General features: G+C 32.7%; 1 protein-coding gene across 2 annotated transcripts; it reads left to right on the plus strand.

Annotated features, from left to right (window-relative positions):
* Positions 1-397: 397 nt before the first annotated feature.
* Positions 398-17,469, plus strand: LOC110021154 (probable aldo-keto reductase 3). 2 transcript variants are annotated; one of them, XM_020719534.1, is made up of 4 exons: positions 398-695; positions 16,278-16,450; positions 16,546-16,648; positions 16,900-17,469. In XM_020719534.1, the coding sequence occupies exons 1-4, from the start codon at positions 609-611 to the stop codon at positions 17,341-17,343; spliced, it is 807 nt and encodes a 268-aa protein (XP_020575193.1). In that variant the 5' UTR covers positions 398-608; the 3' UTR covers positions 17,344-17,469. The 2 variants fall into 2 exon arrangements, with proteins under 2 accessions (XP_020575193.1, XP_020575192.1); XM_020719533.1 differs by having other exon boundaries at positions 17,011-17,469.
* Positions 17,470-20,679: the final 3,210 nt, after the last annotated feature.

The following is a 20,679-nucleotide window of genomic DNA, read 5'->3' on the forward strand; positions in this document are numbered from 1 at the left end:
ATAAATTGAATAAATTAAAACTTGCTCACACCACTCCTTCATAGCAGGAAAAATAAATACGTTTGGATTTCAGACATAGAGATACGTCTGGAGTCCAATGAATCAATTCCACGTGGAGCTGATGTGAAAAAAAAAAACTCATTTTCTTGTGATCCGACCCGATAACATAGTAAATATTTCTCTCATATTATTCTGTATTATTCATGTGTTATTGTAGTTTTATTGATGTGTTCTTTTATTATTATAAAACTTAAAATATTCCCAAAATATAATAATATATAAATATTATTATAATAACACCTGAATAATACGAACTAACACGTACCGAACATCCCGTTGTGAATAATACGAACTAAAATGAATTTTTTTTATTTTTCTGTAAGACTCCGGACTCCGGACTCCGGACCGAATGAATATTTGTTCTCACAGCCGATACTCTCGCTCCCGAATACCTTCGCCCGAAACCCTCGATAACCTCTTCCTCCTCTCTCGAATCTGGGCACCTCCTTCCTCTTGTGCCCTAGCCGGCGGCTGTTCTCTGCGGCTTTCCCCTCACCGCCGGTTCTCACCGTCGAGCACTCCTCCAGTAAGATTTTTTTCCCGCCCAAATGCATCAGGATACCTTCCTACTTACAATTCTTGGTCGGTTTCTTGCCCTCCGTGGCGCATTCCCGTCACCGCCGGTACCTTCGTCTGTAAGTAATCTTCCCCTTCCCCGGCTACAAATACCCCTCTCAACACACTCTTGCGGGGACGATCCCGAATTTCTTTCGCTCCGTCTTTCTCACCTAGCCGAAACTTCTGGCTCGTATCCTCTTATGCAGCAAGGTTATCCTTCTCTTTTCAATCTTCTAATTTAAAGAGTAAGTCTCTTCACCCTTCTCTTCTTCTGTGAAGCACATTTATTTTAGCCAAACTTTGTTTTCCATTCTTGATTTAATGGTAAGGAATTTCCTTACTCTGATGCTCACTTTAACCTTCAAGGATTATAACTACATTTCTTTGGTTGTTAGCTGGTGAGCTTATGGCTTTTCTTGTATACTGTTAGATAATTGTTATTTACAGTTTTATTACATTCAATTCTTTTTGATCGGGACATATAGAGGATGGATGCAACAATCGATTGAAAGGCATTATGCTATGCTTTGATTCAATTCTTATCAAGGATAAATGATATAATGTTTTCTTTTCTTTCTAATATATATATATATATATATATATATATATATATATTAGCAGCCAATCTGCTCTTTCAGATATTCGTTAACATAAGATTCAAGTGCTTCATCAGTCAAAACAATATATATAACTCTTAATGATTTTTTGTGATACGCTTCACCACTTCAAGGCATAGAACAATGTTATTGTGGATAATACAGAAAAACATGATTTCAAACATTTTGATACTTCATTCAAACAAAAGAAATGCTGCATTGGAGTTTATTAAACGATGAAAATGTTCAGCGTGATATCTTGAGATTGAGGAAGAGGAGAAATCCTCAATTACCTGATTTGAGCTTCTCCATTAATGCTTCAAAAAGCAATGAATATTTCCTATTATTTAAACACAATAATAGTCTAAATATGTCTTGCGGATTGTTTTGTATAATAATAATAAAAAACTTGCTACTTCAAATTAATTCTTTCAGCTATCATTGGATTTTTTAAATTATCCTTGATTGCCCTTTTCCACGCCGAAATTCTCTGTCTGTCTATTGCTTGGTTTTGAAAGTTTCTGCTATTTTTTAATATCTTCCTTTTTGTAAATAAATTCTGTGTTTTTTTTTTTTTTGTTTATGAAAGATGTGTAAAAAAAAAGGAGAGGGGGGGAGAACGTAATACATTTGTTATAGAAATTGAAAGTTCTAGAGCCATGTATGTGCTATATATAATTCTTTTGTGCCTATACAATTGCACATATTCTGATTTTTTTTATATGCTTACATACATTATCTTGGTACTATTATACATGTGAGAATCCCAACCCCCTGTCTGATGGGGTTTTTCGAGGTCAATGAGAATCCCAAGGATATTCAATGGGTCATTAAGGGAATTCCTAGAGTTTTGAGCTCCATAGGTAGCCTAGGGCATCTTCCACCTATAGGAAGTCAACTTGGGCTTCCACTGAGCTAGTCCCTCAATTATCTCAACCAAGGGATGAGAATTGGGGCTTTAACTTTAAAAAACCCTAAGTGAGTGTAGGATCGGTTAGAAGTCCCATATGAGTGAGTTCCATCTCTAGTCATCTAAGAAGGTCACTAGGAAACCCTAAGGCTAAATCCTTTGCTTCTATAGAGAAGCAATGAGGTCCTCACAAAAGTGAGGTCAACATCTACTTTGCCCACTTCGGCCGATGGGCCTAGTTTGGCCACTTCGGCTAGCTAGCCTAGTTTGGTCACTTCGGCTAGCTAGCCTGGTTTAGCCACTTCTTCTGGTGGGTCAGGTTCGGCCATTTCGGCTAGTGAGCTTGGTTCGGCCTTACAAATCACACAATGAAAAAATGATAGCCTCTTCTAATACAATTATGACCAGTTATCTTTTTTTTTCAAAGTATCATCAACTTCAAACAAAAAACACATAAGCTGCTTCCTTTAACACAAAATTTATCAGCTTCCCTTAAAGTATCCGGAAAACTTCAAACGTTCAGGAACATAAATATATCACTATGCGCCTTAAGATTTACATACATTGCACTAAATTCTTATGTGTGTACATATCTAACATCAAAACTTTGAATTTTACATATATATACCACCTTACATATGAATGAAAAGATGTGTTTCACATTTTAAAAGTCAAAAGTTAAAATGATAATATTCTTTATGTGATAATGAAAGCTTTCGGATGGTATAAATATATATAAAAAAGCAATTTTTAAGTTTAAGATAAGCAAATACATATGAATTGGGTGGTATGTATGTAAATGCTGCTAACGTTTAATGATCACTCTAAAATATCATAACACAATCTTTACTGCATAAAAGAAGCATTCATAGCTTAGTATACAAGCAAACACAATAAAAATATTCCTGCAAATCCCCAATCTTAGTATGAGAGAATGATATTCATAACTTGCAAAAAAGTTGCAGTCGGCATGAAATCTCCCTGATTTACAATATTTGAATAAGGCCGTCAAGAATAAGGCCATCAAAATACTTAAAAAAAGTAACTTGAAGCCAAAAATATGAGCAATAAAATATACGAACAGTATAACTTATCTTACAGTTTAAGTTAGCAATTTTCTTTCACAATAAACAATCTAAACTATGAAAATTCTTAAACCATACCAAATAACATGAATCAGATGATCCAATAACAAAAACAAAACATATCGCTTAGATCTCGAAACAAAAATTTAGAGATGCTTCAAAAATTTGAATTAAAACACAGATCACATATAGTAGATACAAAAGTTGGGTAATTATTTTTTTAAAGCCTACAGCTCTTCAACTACAAAACACAAAATTATCTGTTTTAAAAGAAAAATGTTGACATCTCTGATAAACTCTAAGAGAAAGTGGACTTATTTTTTTATTCTAATAGAAAATGGATATTTTATCGCTACAAAATATCAAACGTCATGTGATAGAGCAAAGCGAAATTTCTATTCAAGGAAATAAAATTACAACTTTTGAATTTATTTGACACAGACAAAAGATAGTTATTTTCCAACTCAACTGAGAAAATAACATAATAGCACGGATTGAAGCCAGAAAGCCATCACTTACAATTCAAAAATAAAAATTTGATAAAACTAATAATTTGATTACAATGCACACTCCTGCAAAAGGAAACAGAAAGGTAAACACTAGTTAAAATATGATCTAAGATTTGTTGGATTTTTAGATTAAAGCTAGAGCAAATCATGAAATTAAATTACCTCTTACCTTTGTTCATCAATTTCCTCCTACCCTCTTTCACGCGTTGCTTCTCTAAATCCCATAAATCTAACAGGATTTACTAATATGGGTTTAAGATTTTGCAGTATTTGAAGCGTAAAGATAAATTAAAAATTTTAAACTTAGCTAAATTGCAACAAATTTTTAAATATATGACTCCAATATAAATGGTTTTTTTTTTTTAACAAAATATAAGCTGAAAGTCAAAAGGCAATGCAAGAATTAATGTTTGATTAAACAATAGAACAAGTTTGAATCAAACATACCTTCTCTATTTCTTTTGGAAATAATCATCATCCTTCTTAATAACCACCACCTCATTAACACTCATAAGTGAAACCGTAGAGGGGGATACAGAAGAATGGAAGACATTAGGTGGCTGATCAGCTTCAGGAACCCAAGATTCACGAAGGAGATTGAGGTCGAGGTCGAGATCGAAGTTGAAAACAGGATCATCACTGAATTGTTGCAAGAGAATGTAGCTAAAATCATTTTTTTTTTGCAGGGCATTTAATCATGCTTCCAAATCAAACAAAATAATACTTACAGTGGTGTTTAAGCTCGCCCATCGCAGGTGATGTTGAAAGAATGTTGAACAACTGCCAAAGAGATGTTGGCCAGCAGGACGCAAAATCACATTGAGATAAAAACAAATTATTAAAATGAGAAAATTTTGGTAGCTTCTTTTAAATGATTTTCAAGCTAATAATCTAAAAATGCACATATTCAAGTAACCCACAGTGATAGTTCTAGCATATTTACCCGTGCACTTACCCACATATTTGATAAACACTTTTTATCATGCTCCATATTGCATAGACATTGAGTAAGCCCTATGCCATTCCTCCTGTCATTGTTGATTTTATCGACATTTATGATGTACTCATAAATTGCAGGCAACATTGCTTAAACATGTGCTGCAACATTAATTTTCGATGTAGGGAAGAATAAGCTGGTGGATTTGCTTTGATGTGCTCAATATGTGTCTGCATCGTATCATAATCATTACTGAAAAATTTATCAACAGTCATATCAACGGGAAGAGTTGCCCACTAATGCCTCGCAACATTTGTTATCATTAGTTTTTGTACTGATGGTGGAGTTACATCTTATCTCAATGCAAGCGGGGTTGTCAAGAGATTGTGATGACCCATTACCCGAGCTATCCAGTAGATCTGTGCTAAACCAAATGGATGTGATCAGTACGGATTATTATCTCTTTATGACCTAATATTGAACTGATGTAAATAGAGTTTGCATATGTCCTTAGATCATTATTGTAGGATGTGCAAATGTGATTCATATTAATATTGTTAGCCTTTAATATGTGGCTTTTAAAAAGATAAAATGACCTAAATATTGCCAAAATATTTGATAAAAAGTTGATAGTAGTAAACTTGCAATTGATTCACGACATGAAAGTGTGATTTGTTTTGGTTGAGCGATTATAAAAATTCATTCGACACGTGTTAGTAAATTTGTTGCAAGCAACAAACCAATTCCTAGTCCATATACTCTTACATATGCGTCGAGTAGATATTTCTCTACATTCTCATAGTTTAATGCAGCAATAGAGTGAAAGTAGAGTCTTCTTGTTCTTCAAACGCTCTCTTGACACCCCATAAGCTTTAACCCAAGCCGCATCTTCTACTTGCATGTCAACATGGTTTAGTATGCCAACGTCACGAATGTCACAATTAAATTGGCAAGCTTCACTAAAGGCGCCCATTATAATATCTTGAATCTTAGGCAAGTCATCGTAAAAAATAACATATCATTTCGATTGATGCAATCCTTTGAAGATTTCATTTTTTAGCTGCAACTTGATAGCATCTACTATAAATCTCACTTGTTGTCGAATGTGCATTGAAAATATCAGTCCACGAATCTTAGCATATGTTAGTTGAACAGCTTTCCAGTATCGTACAGTCAACTGATTATACACTTGCACTTTACCCTCATGTTAGACACAAGTGACATTCCAACAGTAGTGGGAATTATAAATTTGTTTATTGCGACAGTATTCAATGTTTGATTTCTGTTCAAGGTGTTCAATGTGATATTTGATTGTGAGTTTAACTAAATGAGATAATAGTTTATCTGTATAGCATCCATCTTGTAAGTTCTCTAATTTAAGCAACATTTGTGTTTGTTCTTCTGTTATGAACTTCATATTTGCCACAAATTGTGCATGTTATTTTTTATGTGAAAATCAATTTTTAGAGCTGCTAGAAATACAAATAATATAAATATTTAGTCTGACGTAAAATATAAAATATTTGCATAATCATATAATATCTTTTAAAATGAAAAGAATATTTAAGTTCTAAAAATAAAATTTTTATCATTCTATAATAAATTCAAACTCAATGAAATAAATAACAAAATTAATTTTGATATATTAGGAAAATTAAAAAATAATTTACTTAAATCTTACAAAAAAAGATGTAAATCATAAAGTTTCTCACTTGTAGTGGGGAAACTAAAAATCTTTTAAAGTGTGGTCACTAATTTGGTATTGTAAGAAAATGTTTTTATAATTTTTTTAGAATTATAGTAAATGATCAAGTTTGTTCATGCTGATTTTTTTTAATTAATATTTTAAGTATAATTTTTCAATAATAAAATAAATCGAGCCAAAAAAAATTCAAAATTATGAATCTCTTAAATAATATAATGTTAACCAAAATTAGATATGTATAAAAACGAGAAGACGAGGAAATATCGATGGAAAAAAAAGAATACATGCGGTATAAGGTGATATTTTGTGATATTTTGGTGTTATTGCACACAATATTATCACAAAAACGCATGTAATCTTTGGTCCCTCGATCTTTCCTCGCCTTCTCATTTATATATATATATTTTTGGTTTACATTATATAATTTAAAAAATTCATAATTTTGAAATACTTTTACGCTCGATTTATTTTATTACTAAAAAAATATAATATTTTAAAAAAATATTAATTTAAAAAATATAAGTAAGAACTAATTTGATCATTACTATAATTTTAAAAAAGTTATTAAGTCATTTTCTTACATTGCCAAATTAGTTGTATCACTTTAAAGATTTTAAGTTTCTCCACTTGAAGTGAGAAATTTTATGATTTACATCTTTTTATTTTAAGGTTTATATAATTTTTTTTATTTCCTAATATATCAAAAATGATTTTTTTTTATATATTTCATTGTTTGAATTTTATTATAAAATGATAAAAATTTTATTTTTAAAACTTAAATATTATTCTCATTCTAAAAGATAATATACAATTATGCAAATATTTTTAATTTTATGTCACACTAATTATTTATGTTATTTGTATTTCTAGCAGCTCGAGAAATTAGTTTTCGCATAAAAAAACATGACTTAACTTGTGACAAATTTAAAGTTTATTGCAGAAGAACAAACACAAATGTTGCATTAATTAGAGAACATACAAAGTAGATACAATACTGTTAAATTATTATTTTATTTAGTTAAACTGACAATTAAAGATCAAGTTGAACACCTTGAACAAACATTAAACATTTAATGTCGTCATAATAAACAAATGTTAATAATTCCTTTTGGTCATGGAATGTCATCGACGCCTAATATGATTGGTAGAGTAAAAGTACATAATCAGTTTACTGCACGATACTGGGGAGTTAATCAACTAACATATGTTAAGATACGTGAACGGATATTTTCAACATACATTCAACAAGTAAGATTTATAGTAGATGTTACCAATTTACAATCGGGAAATGAAATCTTTGAAGGATGACATCAAACTGAATGCTATGTTTTGACGATAACTCTCCTGAGATTGAAGATATTATACTGGGCACTTTTAGTGAAGTTTGTCAATTTAATTGTGACATTCGTGATGTTGACATAATAAATCATGTTGACATGTAAGTAGAAGATGCGGTTTGAGCTAAAACTTATGAAGTGCCAACAGAGCATTTGAAGAACAAGTTAAGAGGATTCTCCCTCCACTTTATTGCTGCATTAAATTATGAAGCACTAGAGAAATATCCACTCGCCTCATATGTAAGAGCTTATGGTCTTGGAATTAGTTTATTGTGTGCAACAAATTCACTAGCACGTGTCGAATGAGTTTTTACGAACATTTTCATATCGTGAATCAATTTCAAGTGGAATTCCATTAAACTTTATCTCAATATGTATAAATATTTTGACAATATTTGGGTTATTTCATCTTTCTAAAGACCACACATTCTAACTTAACAACATTAATATGAACCATATTTGCACATCCTACATTAATGCTCTAAGGGCAGATATGAACTCTATTTACATCAATTTAATGTTTGATCATAAAGAGGTAATAGTACGTACTAGTCCACCTTCATTTGGTTTGACACAGACTTATTAGATAACGAGGATAATGAGTCATCATGACCCCTTGACAGCCCCACTTGCATTGAGATTGGATGCAACTTCACCACCAGTACAAAAATTAATGATAACATATGTGAGACATCAGTGGACAACTCTTTTTGCTGTTATGATTGTTGATAGATTTTTTAGTGGTGTTTATGATGCGATGCATACACAGATTAAGCACATCAAGTCCGCCAGCTATTTCTTCCTTACATTGATTGTATGGAATTCCAGAATAATCATTTATTGAAATTAATGTTGCAAAACGAGTTGAAGCTATGATGCCTACAATTTATGGGTACATCATGAATGTCTACAAAATAAAAAATGACAGGAGAAATGATATAGGACTTGCTCAATGTCTACACACTATGAAGCATGATAAAAAGTGTTAATCAGACATGTGGGTAAGTGTGTGTGCAAATATGTTAGAATTATCAATGTGAGTTTCTTGAATTAGTGTAGTTTTAATAATAAATTATTAGCATGAAAATAATTTAATAGACGCTATCAAAATTTTCTTGTTTTAATAATATGTTTTTACATCAACGTGATTTCGCGTCCTGTTCGCCAACATCTTTTTGGCGATTGTTCAACATTCTTTCAACATCACCTGTAATGGGAGAGGTTGAACACCAATTTAAGTATTAGTTTGGTTGATTTGGAAGCATGATTTAATGCCCTAAAACAAAAATCAACAATTTTAGTTTGGTTGGTTGATTTCCTGTAAGAGAATGTAGCTTAAGTAGTATACATAAAAAACTGAAGTTTTGGTATGTGTTACATATGTTAAATTATACATAAAATTTGAGTGGTATAAATGTTAATCTTCATAATCAAAATAAATCCAAAATTTTCTCGTTTTAATAATATGTTTTTACGTCAACATGGTTTCTCATCCTGCTCGCCAACATCTTTTTGGCGATTGTTCAACATTCTTTCAACATCACCTGTGATGGGCGAGCTTGAACTCCAATTTAAGTATTAGTTTGGATGATTTGGAAGCATGATTATTAATAATTTTAGTTTGGTTGGTTGATTTCCTGCAAGAGAATGTAGCTAAGGTAGTATGTACATAAAAACTGAAGTTTTGGTATATGTTACATATGTTAAATTATACATAAAATTTGAGTGGTATAAATGCTAATCTTCATAATCAAAATGAAGTAGAAACAAGACGAAAAGGGCAATCGTAAAGGCCATTGCAGGCGGGCGGGAGGCAAAATTTTTTAGGCGGATTTACTGTTTACACATCTAATATTCCAACTTTAACATTTATATTTATTACACCCAAATTTTTTTTATTACATGAATAATATCATAATTTTTATTTTTAAAAAGTGAAATACATATTTTCATGCATAAGAATGAGGGTTTATATAAATTAGAGTTTAGCTGTTAGATATATAAATACAAAGTGTTGAGTTAAATTGAAAAGCATACACTATGATGTTTACGTACAGTCTAAAATATTTAAATATTGAACACCTAAATGTAAGTTTGAATTTCAAATTTTGGGATTAGATATGTAAATATATAGGAATAGTGTGGTATGCAAATTTCTTTTATAAATTCACTTATAAATTCACTTATAAATTCACTTGTAGAGAAAATGAACGAGAGTAACTTGTAAGCTGGAGAAAATTTAATCATACTGTGGAGAAGAGGTGTTCATAGAGTATAACAAGGGCTAATGATGAGGTGGATTTAATTTTTCTTGTAGAGAAGAGGAACGGAGATTCTTAATAGGTCAGAGAAAACTTGTGAACACATCATAAGAAGAATTATTCGGATAATAGTATAAGGTGAGATATTTAATGGAAAGTTATTCAGATAATATGTAAATTATGATGAAATTGATTTTTACTCTTTTTAAGTTAATGAGAGTGAGGAATTATAGGTTTTAGATAACTTGAACTTTCCGTACAAGAGGAGCTTGCTTAAGAAAGAGAGGCCAATTTTCCTTTGGAGAGTTTCAATGAACAACCTTTATTCTCTCAAAAAAATAAGAGGTATTTACACATATAACGCTACATTATTTTGTATTTATATATCTAACACTTTAATTTCTTACATTCATACCCCCCAAATCTTTCATATCACACTAAAAATTGCACCATTCTGACTTATAAAACGTGAAATACACTTCTATCATGAATATAAAAGATATCATATATTTTAAAAATGAAATTTAGATGTTACATTTCTAAATACATAGGATTTAAGTTTTATCTGTATAAATAATTCTAAAATTTGTTTTATTCTTGGGATAATTATAAATAGACCAATTGAAACATTGATATTTACAAATTAGCTAGCTAGGTGATTTTTTTTTGGACTACCGAACCAATATCTATGTTTGTCGAATCAAATTATTGAGAATTTGATAAAAATAAAAATATGGATTTAGGTGTTACAATGAATTTTTGATATTTGAGTGAGAATTTGAAAAAAATATATGAAAGATAACGGTTGAATTATAAATAGGAATTTCTGGTGGTTTGTATGCATCTGTCTTTATATTTTCGGGGAGATGACATTTGAAAAATTCTAAGATATTATTTGCATGTAGGACTAAAAGAAAAAATAGACCAAAAAACCTTTTTTTTAGGGGATTAGTGTGAATCACAAGATAATTCTTTAGAAAAAAATTTGTTAGTAAGTTCAAATTTGAGTCGATACAACAACAATAACAACATTAAATTTGAGTTGACTTTGAAGGGAAAAAAATTACTATGATATACCTTGTATTAGAATACATTTAAAAATCCAATTGTTTTGAGATTAGCATTTGATAATTGAACGCTTTATATAACATTAACATCAAAATGAATTGGATACTTTTGAGAATCATTTTGATACAATATATAACAATGTATTTTATGACTATGTATTGAGTTGTGAACGAGTTGTGTTGAGAACGAGTCATGCCAAACTCGAGCTAGCTGGTTTGTCCGAAGGCATGCTTATACTCGACTTGCAGTACTAAGAACAAACTTTTGAGCCAATTTATAAGCTCAAATAAAATTGTAATGAGAGCACGTCGATGTGGCTAGCTCTCAAGCCAACGAGCTGAGCCTCGACGAGCTCAAGTCTAGATTTGAGACTAAAAAAGCTCGACTCATATGCTTGCTAACGAGTCGATCAAACTTATTAAATTGCCAAAAATAAAAAAAAAGTCATATATATAGTGTACGTTGGATTGATGCTTTTATTATTAAAAAGCTCTTATCTCCGTTTAATGGACAAAAATTTGTCAATACTATTACACGGAGTCCAGACGTTATTCTACGTCTGGGCTCCAATAAAGAGTTGTCTTGTGAGCTCGACCTTATCCGAATTTGCCCGACATTTGCTTTCAAAAAATAAGTTGTACGAAATATCATTCTTTAGACAGAGGCGGCAATGAACAGTAAAAATTATTTGAAACCATAAATGCAGAAGATTACAGCCGCCAAGGGTGTAAACGAGTCGAATACAAGCAAGCGCAAGCTCAACTCTTGTTTGACTCTTTAAAAAATACCACTTTTTGTGTACAGCTCGTTTTTTTTCAAGCACAAAAAATGTGTTTGTGCTCGGCTCGTTTGCTTAGCGAGCCGAACATAAGCTGTTTGCAAACAATGTGTCATTTTGACTTCCCTAGTCATGCAGTCGTAGGAGGTTAAGGATTGGAGCAATATTTAAATCTTATTATTTATATCAAAACATCATTTAAGTATAATATAATATATCTTTATTCTATTTTTTAATTAATAGTTTTAATTTATTATAAATTTTTCTAGCCTTATAGTCAATTAAATTTTTTAAAAGTACTACTCATCTATCTTTATTCCATTTTTTAAAAATACTACTCATGGATTAGATCAAGGAGAACCTTCTAGTGAAGCGATCTAGTTTGAGAACGATCACCATAGAATGTTTCGGTGGAGGAGATCTAATGGGTGGGAGAGGGATGTTGGAAATTATGCCTGGCGTGGATTCAGTTGGGAAAGTGGTTTCAGTCAATAGGAGGAAGTGCGGTTCAGTGAGATGCACTGGAAGTAGCGACAAAAATGAATATTAGGAGAGACAGAATGCATAGTGGAGGTTGGAATGAGTAGTAGAGGTGGGTGGATGTGTGAGGTAGGAGAGGGGATTTTGGGTAGACACTTGGCTTTGCAGGGAAAGACCGATTCATTGAAAATAACATGGCAAGTTGTGATCATCTTACCAGTGTTTGGGTCGAGACACTTATAACTTTTGGTATGGGATGGATAGCTAAGAAAAACACAAGGGAGGGATCTAGGTTGTAGTTTATTTCGATGAATAGGTGGGATCTAGGGAAAGCATTAGCAACCAAAGGATTTAAGAATGTTATATTGCGGTGAGGTACCATTGAGAATCTGATAGAGTGATATCTTTCTATTATCTTTTGATGGTAGCCTGCTAATCAAATAAATTGTTGTATGCACCGTTTCAAGCCAAAGTGATGAAGGAACATGGGAGTCAAATATTATAGCAGAGTTGTTTCCAAAATATGGTGATGTTTCCGTTCAGCGATTCCATTTTGTTGCGGTGTGTAGGAATAACTGAATTAATTAATAATACCATATCTGCTGAGTTAGCTTTTAAATGCATGACTAGCATACCCACCGTCATTATCGGTGCATATAACTTTGATCTTTTTAGTGAATTGAACTTTAATTTCTTGTTTAAAGTTGAGAAAATAATGAAGTACTTCACATTTGTTGAGCATAGGATAAAGCCAAGTATATCTAGAAAAATCATATATAAAAAGTACATAATATTTGTAGCCTAGAGTTGAAGTAATAGAGGACGGTCCCCATGCATCCGTATGAATTAATGTTAAAGTATTACATTGTGTGCTATTAGATCTAGTAAATGAAAGACGATGGCATTTAACAGTGGCACATGAATTACAAAGAGAAAAATAGGAGGAAATCCATAGTTGCGGATGTGTTTTGCAATAAGTTGAATAACTTGTTGATGCGGATGTCCATGTCTCCAATGCCACTGATTTGAGGAGGCAGCCACCGAAACGAGTGTCTGGTGATTATTAGGACTTTGATATAAACCACAATTGCATGGACCCTGAAGTAGAAACTCCTGAGTCGTGCAATCCTTAAGTTGATAGCTGTTAGCATCGAAGCTAATCATGCATTTATTATCGAGAGCTAACTGAGAGATAGAAATCATATTATGGGAAACAAGAGAGTTATGTAGAAATATGGAAACCAAGAGCTTACGGTGTGAAGTCGGCAAGATACCAATGCCAGAATGTTTGATTGGGACGGTATGACTGTTGCCAACCATAACGGTCTCATCCCTTGATAGGGTTCGGGTTGATTCACTCGACTTTAATCGAACGTGAGTTGTGTAGTAGTCGTAGTATCAATATACTAATCAGACTGAGTAGGCAGAAAAGGAGAGGTAATATGTGCTGTGTGTGGTGCTTGGCAACAAAGGTGAGAGATTCTTGGGTTGATAGTTCTGATTGTCACAGCATTGAGAAGCGATGTGACCCAGCTTGTTACAAATTTGACAATAAACACTGTCGTGAGCTTTTGAGGTAGGAGCCGAAACTTCTATAGGATGTTCGGGAGAGAAATTGTTGGCTTTATCCTTGCCTTTATAAAATTTGTTCTTAGTTTTGGATGCATATAAGGCTAATTGTGGATCTTGATCGGCAGGGAAAGATTTATGCTCGGTAGAAAGATTTTTTTGTTCACTATTAAGGAGGGCTTACAACTCATCAAATATTTTGGGATTGGTTCTCGTGCGGATGGTAGTCTTTAAAGGATGATACGAGGCTGGTAGGGCTTTCAAGATATAGAGGATAACATCTTCAAGATCAACTCGAGAACCTGCAACAGATATGTTGTCAACAATAGCTTTTACTTGCACGAGATATTCAGCCATGGTGAGGTTTTGCATCGATACTTTGTGTGACTTATTCTTTAATTGGATTACACGGGAGCGATTTGTGGCCTGTAGGCACTTCTCCAAAGTGTTCCAGATTTCCTAACTTGTTTATAAAGTCAACGCATATGGAAGAATTGTGGCTGAAATGGTAGAGTAAAGGGCAGTGGGCAAGTTCTGATCAATTAGTTGCCATGTGATGAAGACAAGCTTGATAGAGGAGATACCCGAGGCATTAAGGACCATAGGCGGTGGAGGAGAAATGATGTCATCTAGGAACCCCAAGAAACCATTGGCTTTGATTATCTTGATTATTTGAGAGCGTCCTAGGAGGTAATTATCCGCATAAAGGGTACTGGTAATCATAGATTTCATGTTGGCCTTAAGAAATTTTAGGGAGGGTTGGATGGGAGTTTTAGAGATTTTGAGATTAACTAACCCATCAAGAATATTGGATGTATTAAAATTAGCCATTTAAGCTTAGCATGGTTATAGCAAGATCGGTACCAAGAACAACAAAAGGATAAGAGGTTCACGGTAGTGTGTACGAAGCCAAGACTGAAGATACACCACAGAGCAGAGAGACCCGAAGGGGAAGAAGAGGAGGAGAGGAAACTAAGTAGCTCACAGTAAGACCTGCTCTGATACCATGAAAAGAATGGAGAATGGAGACACATGAATTCACGGGTAAGTTAGAGGAAAGAATATCCATTTCATACAAATCCAAAGTTATAGGCATACACTATATATAGGGAAGAGAAAGTAAATATTACACCTTTACCACATAGCTAATAACTGAATAAAAGATAAGTTTATTTTGGTTCGATATTAATCTCCTCAAAACGAGTGTAGAGAATCTTGCATTGGAGTAACTTTATTATATCAGCTTAAAGCATTTCAATTATAACAATTATTGGCACTTTAAGTTGCCATTATAATGGTTTAGATTAATATTTTCATGCCTTTTATTGAGTGCTAGAAATTTTGTGGCACTAAAGTAAAATTATATGTTTTAGCTTAGTATGCAGATTTAACACATACAGAGATGAGATGTGTTGAAAGATGAGACACCATAACTTTTACATAGAAAACCAATCAAAGTTATCCACCACTATGTTCTTGAATTGGATAAAATGAGATTATTGTGTTTTAACTAAGTTATAACAATTAAGCAAAAACAGCCATGTGCCAGTAGTTAGGTTGCAAGAGTCGTAACGGAGTAGTTTCCCGACAACAACCACTGGCGATGGTCGATGATGAACATTGGTGGTTGACTTAAAGCTATTTTACAGTGTATGAAATTAGCTACCTCTTTGGTATCGAAAATGGGCATATTTATTCTGTTTTGGGAAAATAAGAATTTTGGGTAAATTTAGCCAAAATCCCAAAATACTCCATGGGATGGTCAATGTTAATTTTTTTTTATCATAAATAAGTCTTTTAGTATTTAAGAACTCAAAATCATGCAATCTTAGGTTCTTTTGATTTTTCTTGTCGAGGCACTCCATTAATTATAAAAATGTCAAATTTGAAGATCATTTGTCCTTTTAATTAATACTTTAAAGTTTTCATTTCCAATCCTACTTCAAGTGCTTGATCTAAATTTTTTTATATTCGGATTGAATTAATTGTATTGTTTTTGGATTCGTATTATAGAGATGTTCTGTTTGACGAGAAAATTGTTGAAGTTGAAGTTGAAGTTGAGTTATCTTTATTTGACTTTGAAAAGTTTTTAATCCAATATGCATTGAAATTCATGCTTCTATTTACTTCGAAGGTACAAAAATGGTTAACTACAGGTTTATAATTTTTGTGAATTGCAATTGGGCCCCTAAAGTACATTTATTTTAGCTTCTATAAGCCAGTGATGATGAAGTTGATGACATACATATGCTCACATGCCGACACCAAAAAATTGTGATAAGATTAATGATGCTGATGATGTATAAGCTAATGTATAAAAAGTTGCTCTTTCTTTGATATGTTTATCTAGTATTATCACAGCACTGAAATTTATAATTCGGAAGAATTTTGTTCTATATACAAATTTCACCATTTAATCTTCAGGTGGGAGAATATAAGAAACTAGTTGAGGAAGGAAAGATAAAATATATAGGATTGTCTGACGCTTCTGCTTCAACAATTAGGAGGGCACATGCAGTTCATCCAATTTCTGCTGTGCAGCTAGAGTGGTCTTTGTGGTCACGGGATGTTGAGGTTGATATCATTCCTACCTGCAGGTTTGTTTTGTATCCATTTGGCATTATCAGAACGGCGGAGGTTGTTGATGAAATTTTTACCCGTAAGCAATTTCCCTCTTTTATCTACCTAACAGGGAACTTGGAATTGGCATTGTTGCATACAGCCCACTGGGGAGGGGCTTCTTCTCTTCTGGGCCGAAGTTGGTTGATGAGCTATCTAGCGAAGACGTCTGCAAGGTGCATATATTTTTGCTTCAAATTTTTTTTCCTTAATCTGACAGTATGCTTTAGAGTTTAATAAATAATTACAATTGGACTGATGTGCCACTTTTCCCTTATAGAATAATTCCATTTCTTGCAGAAAAAACTAGCAAGCTATTTTGCATGTCTTGATTCTTATCCAGCTTACAATGAAATCTAAATATCCCTTTGCTTCTTGGAGTGCGCTTTTTTTTTGTGATGACTATAACACAACTAACTTACATAAGAGTATTTCTAAAATTAACAAATTGCATATGCTGCCAAGATTTCAACCTGAGAATTTAGAAAAAAAAAATGCTGAAATATTTGAGAAATTGAATGAAATTGCATCCAGAAAGGGTTGTACGCCCTCACAACTTGCACTCGCTGGGGTGCATCACCAGGGAAGTGATTTAGTCCCCATTCCCGGCACTACGAAGATCGTAAACTTCAATCAGAATGTTGGGGCACTTTCTGTGAAGCCTAGGACTGAAGAAATAGCCGAACTAGAATCATATGCTTCTGAAGATATTGTGATGGGTGATAGATATGGTACCGGAATGGCGACCTGGAAAAACTCTGAGACCCCTCCCCTTTCCTCTTGGAATGTTCAATGCTGGTGTCTTTATTGCTGTTTTACAGCTCTGAGAAGAATGATTTCTGCTTGCTTGTTCCTTTCTTGCGCAGATTGAATAAGTTATACTTGGATCAACTTAAAGGGTGCTTTTGCTGTTAAACAAGTTACAATTATGAGATTTAATCGTTGCATTGTGCTTTTTACCTGCAATTTTTCATATTTTGACATCCGTTTTGAGAAGGAAGATTTCAATTCTAGGTATGTTAAACAAATAAGTTGCCTGACAACAAGAAAATGAAAATATGATGAGCTTATAAAATATCTTATCTATGATAAACTTTACCTGTGTATCATTTTTGGTTACAAACTTCCTTTTTTTTTTTGTTGGAAGTTCTTTCCTAAGAGCTGCGAACTCACAAATTGAAGAAATCCGTTGGGGTGAAAAACATACAAAGATGATAGAAAACTAAAAAAAACTGTTTTCTTCAACCAGCATTAATCATCGTTCTTTAATAGAATAAGAAGCATGTTTGATATGGACTATAACACTCAATAAAGCTTTTAAACTCACCGTCAACATTACCGCCAAGCTCGCCAAATTGTTACCTTAGAAGTTGGGAATGCCATGAGAACCTGCTCATCTCAGTATCTCTGAGCTTGCCAAGAAACCACTAACCTCACCACCTTGTTACCTCTAAAGTTACTGTCGATACACGTCACCTCCAACGAGATTCGCCAAAGAATTTAATAAAATAATAGATGATGCAAATAGAGATGCTTAGGTTTTGAATATATAAATCCTAGTTTTAGAGTGCCATGTGTGTAAATCCCCCTAAAATAAATGCGAGAGAGGAGAAAATGAAGGGGCCGATCAAGGCAAATAGGATGGCCGGCTAAAATATTTAAAATGACAAATTACCCAAAATATCTCATAAAATAATGACGATAAATAAAGTTGTCCAACAAAATGCAAATAAATGAAGTATCGAATGTAAAACTATAATGTTATAGGTATCAAATATTAAAATTTATGATGATGATGATGATGGTGATGATGGTTAAGATGCTTTGCATTAGCACTCCGGCCCATCTTCAAAGGATTCATATATAAATATTACAAACATAGGTTTAAGCGTTACTATTTCTCCTAAATCAATCACAAGTCCTGGGGAGGGTAAGAGACTTTTCCAAGAAACAAAAAGATTTATGAATGCCTCTAATTTATAAGACAATCAATTGATCATCTAGAATCTGATCTCAATGGTGTGATGTCAGGTCAAGTTTGTGTCTCTCTCTAATTTTAATATTTAATCTTGTGATTATCTATATATATATATTAAAATTTTCAGCACCATCTTGGTGTGACTGAAATTTTATGAACTTATTTTGAAATTCACCAATTCAGATCCCTCATACTTAATGCATTAATGGAAGCTAGATATATAATCAAGTTTATACAATATGTAAGATAATTAAAATAGTGATTTATCATAAAATAAAAGCTAAATAATTTATCGAACAAATTTAACAATTAATCACAAATCTAATTATGCAACTAGTTTATAAGAGTTGGAGTACTCATCTACATTAAATGAATGGAATGCTTCTTAAAGTATTCAAATTATAATCACAATATTAATTTTTATATCACTAAGGCTATTAGATTATGCATACTATCAATTAATCAAATCATATAATAGACACAACATACATTAATAATAGAGTTAGAAAATGATTAGCCTAAGTGAGTGATTTATGGCAATCAAACATATAATTAATGATTTATTCAACTACACCTCAGATAATTTATTCACTAACACCACTAGATAGACGAGTGATGAAAAAATACAAGTTATGTAAGGTGAAGTAAGCTATGTTATATGATAACACTTTAAACTTAAAGGCATAACGTAAACAATTTACTCCAAAACTGTTAAGCTTACCAAAATGAAATAAATAAATAAGTAAATAAATTAAGTTCATGAATTGAAGCTAGTTATACATCAAATAAAGAATAAAATTTTTATATGATTCTATCAATATCAAGTTTACATTCACAAATAGCAAACACTTAACAAAAATTTTCACTATTCCAATTTAGCCATAAAAAATCCACTTTAATAACGATCTTACTTCTCGCTCTTCTACACAAAAAAAGTGCAAACACATTACAAAAATTTAAATGGCATGTTTCATGACTCGATTTAGACTTAACAAAATAAAATGAAAACTATGTATCAGATTTTGCAAAAATTCTTGAACTAGCAAATTTTTTTAATAACATTGACACCAACCTTTGCTCGCATGGTTGACACACTATGGACACTAAATCATACATCTGACTTTGACATCGATGTTGCCTACAATTGATGCCAACAATGATGCATCCATTGTTTTCAGGAAGGGTGATGCTCATTGTGGGCAACAATATTAATTCCTTAATTGTCGTGATGCTCATTATGGGCAACAATATTAATGCCTTCATTGCCAATGAAGGTCAATGCTTATCATCATTGCTAAGTACAATGCATATCATAGCTAATGAGGCTAATGTGAGATCGTGTTCTTTTTACCAACACTTGTTATCATCACTAATGCAAATATATGACGTCGCCAACAAAACAGGCACAAGCCCTTGCCTTCAAGTTCAAAGCTTATATTGTTACTGATGCTTATTATAATTATCATCGCTAATGTAGATGACTAGCTATCACCAATGTTGGTGCCTATTGTTGTTAAAAACTCTTTGTGCACTCTATTTTCACCACATAAAGTTGGCACATGTCATCATCATCAATGCTAAAGCACGTCATTTCCATTGAAATAATTACACACCATCATTAGGTTTGTGGACAACATTGTCGCTAGCAATGACACCTGCCATCTTCCGTTAGACTATCACTTACTATTGATATCAACATGGATGCTCGATATCACCAATGAAATTTGGCACCCACCATCGCAATTATTATTTACGCTCGATGTTGTCGCCAAGGTTAACATGTGCTGTCACATCTAAGGCTTATACATAATGTTGCCATCAATGTCTATGCATGTTATTATCCTCAATATCAAATCTCACCATTGTCGCTAACACTAATGCCCGCCAAATTTATAATTCCCTATGCATATCATATATAATAACACGCAATCAGACTATTGCCACAAAGGTTGATGAGCATCATTGTCTCCTAGGTTGATATACATCATTACCATCAAGGCCACCATTGAAACACCAAACATACACCATCTTAAGTAATTAAAACTACTTAAGAAAACACTTGATTAAGACTGCATTTTCATCCTCAGAGGGTTGAGCTTATCATTCTCACGGAAGGGTTTTAATATTTTATTCTGATGTTTCATTAGGACTTATGATGCATGGCATACGATCATACATGAGCCTAAAAGCGAGGATTTACATCGTAGGTAGACGAATAATCTCAGAGTC

Source organism: Phalaenopsis equestris, unplaced genomic scaffold (genome assembly GCF_001263595.1).
Source record: "Phalaenopsis equestris unplaced genomic scaffold, ASM126359v1 Scaffold000123, whole genome shotgun sequence".
NCBI lineage: Eukaryota > Viridiplantae > Streptophyta > Magnoliopsida > Asparagales > Orchidaceae > Phalaenopsis > Phalaenopsis equestris.

Excerpts from the sequence above, each read along its gene's own strand:
- LOC110021154 (XM_020719534.1), top strand. The coding sequence starts at position 609 with ATGCATCAGGATACCTTCCTACTTACAATTCTTGGTCGGTTTCTTGCC. Across the intron at positions 696-16,277 it reads CACCGCCGGTACCTTCGTCT|GTGGGAGAATATAAGAAACT; the intron begins GTAAGTAATCTT and ends TTTAATCTTCAG. Across the intron at positions 16,649-16,899 it reads CTAGCGAAGACGTCTGCAAG|AGTATTTCTAAAATTAACAA; the intron begins GTGCATATATTT and ends AACTTACATAAG.